This window comes from Manacus candei, unplaced genomic scaffold, assembly GCF_025592945.1.
Source record: "Manacus candei isolate 608988 ecotype Guabito, Panama unplaced genomic scaffold, ASM2559294v1 h1tg000147l, whole genome shotgun sequence".
In the NCBI taxonomy this organism is placed as follows: Eukaryota; Metazoa; Chordata; class Aves; order Passeriformes; family Pipridae; genus Manacus; species Manacus candei.
Window position 1 is genome coordinate 481,494 of NW_026138195.1, and position 6,810 is coordinate 488,303.

General features: G+C 48.1%; 1 protein-coding gene across 4 annotated transcripts; it reads left to right on the forward strand.

Moving 5' to 3' along the window:
- The first annotated feature begins 309 nt into the window (after window positions 1-309).
- On the forward strand, window positions 310-6,372 carry LOC127462937 (uncharacterized). 4 transcript variants are annotated; one of them, XR_007900602.1, is made up of 3 exons: window positions 310-3,282; window positions 3,680-3,828; window positions 4,309-5,226. XR_007900602.1 is itself a non-coding variant. In XM_051771869.1 (2 exons), the coding sequence occupies exons 1-2, from the start codon at window positions 3,013-3,015 to the stop codon at window positions 6,293-6,295; spliced, it is 546 nt and encodes a 181-aa protein (XP_051627829.1). In that variant the 5' UTR covers window positions 1,973-3,012; the 3' UTR covers window positions 6,296-6,372. The 4 variants fall into 4 exon arrangements, 1 of the variants encoding a protein (XP_051627829.1); XR_007900603.1 differs by lacking the exons at window positions 3,680-3,828; window positions 4,309-5,226 and adding an exon at window positions 6,006-6,372; XR_007900604.1 differs by lacking the exons at window positions 3,680-3,828; window positions 4,309-5,226 and adding an exon at window positions 6,020-6,372.
- Window positions 6,373-6,810: the final 438 nt, after the last annotated feature.

A 6,810-nucleotide genomic window follows, 5' to 3' on the forward strand; every position in this document is an offset into this window, starting at 1 on the left:
TAAAATGTAACCTCTCGGGCACGGCCGGCGCGCGCGTCTATATCACCTATTGCCTTGGCAAATAAACCCTTTCTTATCTCACCCCTAATTAACTGCTCCAGAGATTTTTTTCAGAACCAAAATACACCGGCAACAGTGGTGGAACCCGCACGGGGAGAACTGGACCGGGGACTTCTTCAGACTGAAATTTTCATCAGCAGGAATATTCCTCAGCAAGCCGGCTTTTATCTGAGAGAAATTCCCGCCGGTCTGAGAAGCCCAGCTCCACGGAACCCACGAAAACAAGCACGGAGCATAGAGGTGAGATAAGAAAAGAGCGAATCTGGTTAGTTAGCAGCTGCGGGAAAGTTTTGTGTCCCGGGATAGGGGGCACGGATTCCTGAAAATTTTGACTTGGGCCCTCGAAACAGTCTAGAGAGTCAATTTTCAGGGGGAGGCGAACGGGTTAGTTCGCCAATTACCCAGGTCAGGGCGGGTGTTCAGCCTAGGGGCTGTTCTGGTTTTGGAGGGGACGCCCTCCGGTGCTCTGACGCTGTGGGAGAGCCGGTGGGGCTCTATAGTCGGTATGACTTGGTAAATAGCTGAGAGGTTACGTTAACAGCCTCGTGACCTAAAGGTTGTCAGTTTGAGACCCAGTGTGTGTGACTGGTATGCTTTTGTTTTGCAAGCATGGGTTGTGTGGATTCAAAAGTTAAGATCCCTAAAGAATCCCCCCTTAGTTTGGTTCTAAAGCACTGGAAAACTTTAGCTGGTTCTGAGACACCTTTAAAGAAGGAAGAGCTGTGTAGGTTGTCTCTAAATGCTTGGCCGTTGTTTGGACAAATGAGAGGGATAGCATGGCCGAAATTTGGTCCGTTTGAACTGGATACAGTGTTTCGGTTGATCTCGCTTCTTCATGTAGAACAGAGGTGGCAGGAAATTCGATATGCAGAGTTGTTCTTGTTTTTGTTAACACGCCCTGAATTGGGTATAGGAGATAAGGAAAACGAAAGTTCAGGAAAGATGGAAAAAGCAGAAATGGTTTTAGGAAGAGGGAAAAGGAAAGATCGAGTTAAAGCTGCTCCTATCCCACAAATACTATTTAAGAACACCGGAGAGGATGATTTGGATATGTTGATATCACCTGACAGGAGAGAAAGTAGCCCGGGAGCTCCACAAATCGGACTCCCTGCTGCAGCGGCGGTGGGGGGGGCTGGAGCTGCCGGGGCAGTGGTTGCTCCTCCTGGACCGGCTCCAGCTGGACAGGCGGGAGCCGTGGGGGGACTCCCTGGCGCGGGCATGGCTGCGCCAGGGGGAGTTGGAATCTCCGGAGGAGTTGGCTCCGGGGCGGCGGGAGCTGCTCCGGGCACAATCAGTACAGGACTTGCTGCCATGGCAACAAGTACAGGAGCAGGCACTGTAGGAGTAACAGGGGCAGGGGCCACAGCAGCAGTGGCAGGAGGGGCCACAGCAGCAGTGGCAGGAGGGGCAGGGGCGGTGCCAACAGGCAGAGCCTCTGTCCTGACTGACTCGGGAGGTGGGGCTGGAGCCAACCCCTTTCCCACGCCTCCCCCTCCCGAGGGGGAAGCTTCCATCCTTGGGGGGGGGGAAAGAAAAGAAGAACCGAGGGAGTTTCCAATCTCTGCCTCTCATGAAAAGGGAACAGAAACGCACAGACAGGGCAAGCCGATTCCAGCTGCAGAGAGAAGGGAGAAGCGAGGGTTACCACCGTTTGATAAGGACACGGAAGCAGAGGGTGAATTAAGTGATAACTCGGGGGAAGGAGAAGCAGACCAGCCTGTAGTAAAACCGAAAGGAAAATTGGCTCGCAAAGTGTTAGCTTGCCCCGATCCGGTTGCAAGTAGAACAAGGGCAAAAGACAAGCCACCGTTAGAAGCCCCCTTAAGACAAGCCGTGACCAATCAAGGCACGGTATTAATAAAGGCTCCTTTCTCCCTGGTTGAGTTACAGCAGTGGAAAGATTGTGTGGGGGCTTATAGAGATAATCCGGAAAAGATGACAAATTATGTCCAAAGAGCAATCAAATCTCAGAATCCTGATTGGAATGATCTAGAGGTTATGATGGATACTTTATTAGACCAAACAGAGAAGGAAATGGTGAAAAGAGCTGCTCAAAAGGCAATAGAAATACAAAAAACCTCTGGGCAGTTTCCAGGTGAAGATGTCAAAGATATCTTCCCCCTCACGGATCCTGGATGGGATCCTAATGTGGCAGCAGGTTTAGGAGCTTTGAAACGTTATCAAGATTGGGTAATTTATGGATTTCGGCATGGAGTTCCGAAGGCGGTGAACTGGTCCAAAATGTACGAGGTTAGACAAGACATAAATGAGTCACCTACTGATTTTCTAAATAGATTGAAAGATGTTATCAGAAAATATACGGATATCGACTTAGAGTCAGAGATGGGAAAGAAAAATCTGTTATACTTATTTATAGGGCAGTCCACAGATGATATAAGAAGAAAACTGCAGAAGGCAGGTGGTGATAGAAGGAATATTAGTGAGCTGTTAGATGTAGCCTGGACGGCATATCAAAATAGGGAGCAGAAAAGGAAAACAAGGGAACAAGAAGGTGGCTACAAAGAGCCTCATAAACGTAACCCCAGGTATCAGAGGTCTAACCACCGGCAGGACATAGCCGATGACAGATGTTCTAACTGTAAGAAGAAGGGACATTGGAGAAGAGACTGCCCGGAGCTGAAGGGAACTGAAAACGCACTTCCCCCACCACCACCCCCAGCCCCCCAACTGGCTGTGAGTCAGAATGTATGAGGGGGACCGGAGGTTTCTTACCCAGCAGAGCCTCTGGTTACAGCTAAGCTGGGGGGGGAGAATGTTGAATTTTTGGTTGATACAGGTGCGGCATACTCTGTATTAAATACTTTGGAAGGGAAACTGAGCCATGAAACTGTAACTGTGGTAGGTGCTACAGGGGTAAGTGAAACAAGGCCATTTTTTAAACCTTTAAAGTTCAAACTGGGCAAACACTGGGTAACTCATCAATTTCTCTATATGCCAAATTCTCCTAAGCCTCTACTGGGTAGAGACTTACTGGAAAAATTAGAAGCTGAAATTAAATTCACCAAGGGGGGAGACATAAAGGTTATAATCCCAGATACTAAATATGTCGAGGCAGCTGCTTTCTTTATACAGGAAAAACATGGAGAGATCCCTGCAGAAGTTGAAAATGCTGTCATACCTTTAGTCTGGGCCAGCGAGTACCCTGGGAAATCAAAGCAAGCTGAACCAGTAAGCATCGCACTCAGGCCAGGAGCAGCCCCGGTAAGGCAGAAACAATATCCTTTGAAATTAGAAAGCCGAAAAGGCCTAGCACCTATAATTGAAAAGTTCCTTAAATTTGGTTTACTAGTAGAATGTGAATCCAGATTTAATACCCCCATTCTACCTGTGAAAAAGGCTGATGGCAAAAGCTATCGGCTAGTCCAAGATCTTAGGGCCTTCAATAGAATAACTGAGGACATTTACCCAGTGGTAGCCAACCCCTATACACTGTTAACCACATTGACAGAGGATTTAGGATGGTTTACTGTATTCGACCTCAAAGATGCCTTTTTCTGCATTCCTGTACACAAAGATAGCCAGGAGATTTTTGCCTTTGAATGGGAAAATCCTGAGACAGGGAGAAAAACGCAACTAACCTGGAGAGTTCTTCCACAAGGCTTTAAGAACAGTCCAACGCTTTTCGGAAATCAGTTGGCAAAGGAACTGGAGGACTGGAGAAGACAGCAGCAAGAAGGAGTTGTCCTGCAGCATGTTGACGACATCTTAATTGCAGCCAAAAGCCGGGACCAATGCATCGAGCTCACTGTAAGTCTCTTGAACTTTTTGGGGCTAAGTGGGTATCGGGTCTCGAGAGAGAAGGCACAGATAGCCAAGGAGATAGTCATCTACCTGGGACTTGAGATCTATCGTGGGCATCGGCGACTCAGTACAGACCGACAAGAGGCCATTTGCCGTCCCCCAGAGCCCCACACTGTACGAGAGAGGCAGGCTTTCCTGGGAATGGTAGGATGGTGTCGGCTGTGGATAGCTAACTATGGGTTGCTAGTCAAGCCTCTGTGTGAAGCCCTGAAAACGGCCAAAGAGGGAGTTGTAACATGGACAGATGAGACCAGAGATGTGTTCAAACAACTGAAACAGTCCTTGATGTCAGCTCCAGCACTAGGACTACCAGATTTGACTAAACCGTTTGAACTGTTCACACACGAGCAGTTAAATGTTGCTCTGGGGGTATTATCACAAACTCTGGGAAGCCAACGAAGAGCTGTGGCTTATTTCTCCAAACAGCTGGACAGTGTTAGCCAAGGGTGGCCGGGGTGCCTGCGAGCTGTCGCAGCAACTGTTATCCTGATTGAAGAGGCCCGGAAGCTCACCCTTGGGCAGCACATCACTGTGTATGTGCCCCATGCAGTTCAAGCTGTGCTTGAGCAAAAGGGAGGCCACTGGCTGTCCCCCAGCAGAATGCTTAAGTACCAGGTTGTGTTGCTGGAACAGGACGATGTTACCCTAAAAACAACATCTATTGTAAATCCAGCTATGTTTCTGTCTTCAACACTAACTGACAGTGTCCCCGAGCATGACTGTTTGCAGACTATAGAGGAGACTCACTCCAGCAGACCAGACCTGAAGGATGAGCCCCTGGAAAACGCAGACTGGGAACTGTATACGGACGGAAGCAGCTTCATGCGGGATGGTAAACGCTTCACAGGGTGTGCAGTGACAACCAGAGACGAAGTGATCGAGGCAAAAGCCTTGTCAGCAGATGTGCCATCCCAAAAAGCAGAATTAATCGCACTGACAAGAGCCTTGGAACTGAGTGAAGGAAAGAAGGTAAATATCTGGACTGACTCAAAATATGCATTTAGTGTTGTACATGCCCACGGAGCCATCTGGAAGGAGAGAGGACTACTGACAGCCCAAGGCAGTGGAGTCAAGCATGCAGACCAAATCCATGCACTCCTGCAGAGTATTTGGAAACCAGAGGAGGTAGCTATTATGCATTGTAGGGCCCACCAGAAGGGGAAAACAATTCCCGAGTTGGGAAATCAGTTTGCTGATGGAGCAGCAAAAGGGACTGCAGAAAAAGGCATCTTGGCAGTAGTGCCACAAAAAGAAATTGATTTGACAAAATACACCCCTAAGTATGATGAGAGAGACAATCAGCTAATTAGATCACTGAAAGCTGAAATCAAAGAAGGGGGGTGGGTGTTACCCCTACTGGACAGGTTGCAGTCCCACCACCGCTCCTTAGGGAAATAGCTCACCAGGAACATGAGGCTACCCATTGGGGAACGGAAAACCTCCTGAAACATCTAAAGAAAACAGTAATAGGAACAAATATGACTGAAGCTGTGCAGTCTGCGGTAGGTAAGTGTGAAATCTGCAAACGAAATAATCCAGATACATCAAAGAGAGTGGTACTAGGGGTAACAAAAGCTGGAGACCAACCCGGAGATTACTGGCAAATAGATTTTACTGAGTTACCACCATGGGGGGGGTACAAATACATCCTTGTACTGGTTGACACTTTCAGTGGATGGCCTGAAGCATACCCCTGTCGCACTAACGCAGCAAGGGAAGTGGTAAAAGCTTTACTAAACCACATAATTCCAAGGTTTGGGGTTCCTCTAGGAATGGCATCAGATAGAGGAACACATTTTATTGCGACAGTAGTAAAAGAAGTATGCCGCATCCTGGGAATTGTCTGGGACCTACATACCCCCTACAGACCTCAGGCCAGTGGCAAAGTTGAACGAATGAATGGCACCTTGAAAATGCAAATTAGTAAAGTTTGTCAGGAAACATCTATGTCCTGGGTTCAGGCTTTGCCACTAGCTCTGCTGAGAATTCGTATCCAGCCGAGGCGGAGGGATAACATAACCCCTATGAAATATTATATGGAAGACCATGTCAGGCACCACACGTGCCAGGGGATGTACACTTAAGGGGGAGAGCCGATTTACAGAAATATTTGATTGCTTTAGGCTCTACTTTGCAGAAGCTGCAGAAGGTCATCGAGCTATCCAGACCCATAGGACTGGACACCCCTGCTCACCCATTCCAGCCAGGAGACTGGGTCTACGTCAAGTGGTGGAACAGTGACCCCTTGAGAGCCAAGTGGAGAGGACCTTACCAAGTCCTGCTGACCTCCCTCACCTCCGTCAAAGTTGCTGGCAGAGAACCCTGGTTCCACTATTCCAGAGTCAAGAGAGCATCAGCTCCTGGAACAACCAACCAGACAGAACCAGGCACCGACGACGAGGATGTGGAATAGACTGCTTGTTCTGTGCATTCTGTTCGTGCAACCGGTAACCATGAACCGAGTTTGGGACCAAAAATTGCATGTGGCCCTAGTCCAAAACGGATCTAAAATTCTCCAGAAAACGGAATGCTGGATTTGTACTCAAGTACCAGCAATTGATGATGAGAATAGTGAGTGGCCCCTAATTGGCATTTTACTAAACGAGACAAACTTCGGTAAGTCCATGATGAATTTCCCAGGGACCTGGAAGCCAGTTACAGAGGCCTATTACCCGGTGGCCCTAAGTAATGTAATTTCTAATCAGGATGTTGTTCCCTGTATGATCATAAACGCTACAGGAAAAATCATTCTTCCCCCTACTGTGATAAAAACAATTTAAAAGAAGAAATAAACCCAGAAATTGTTGCAGGGATGGCACAGTTCCCTTTGAGATTAATTCCTCCCCAGGGTTCAGGATGGTATTGGATTTGTGAAAAGGAGGCCTGGAAAGTTTTGCCCCTTGATAAGGATCGGGCCTGTGCCCTGGG

Bases quoted from the DNA above. Each gene is read 5' to 3' on its own strand.
- LOC127462937 (XM_051771869.1), top strand. From the start codon at position 3,013: ATGCCAAATTCTCCTAAGCCTCTACTGGGTAGAGACTTACTGGAAAAA. The intron at 3,283-6,019 runs GTAAGGCAGAAA...TCTACTTTGCAG, and splicing joins TCAGGCCAGGAGCAGCCCCG to AAGCTGCAGAAGGTCATCGA.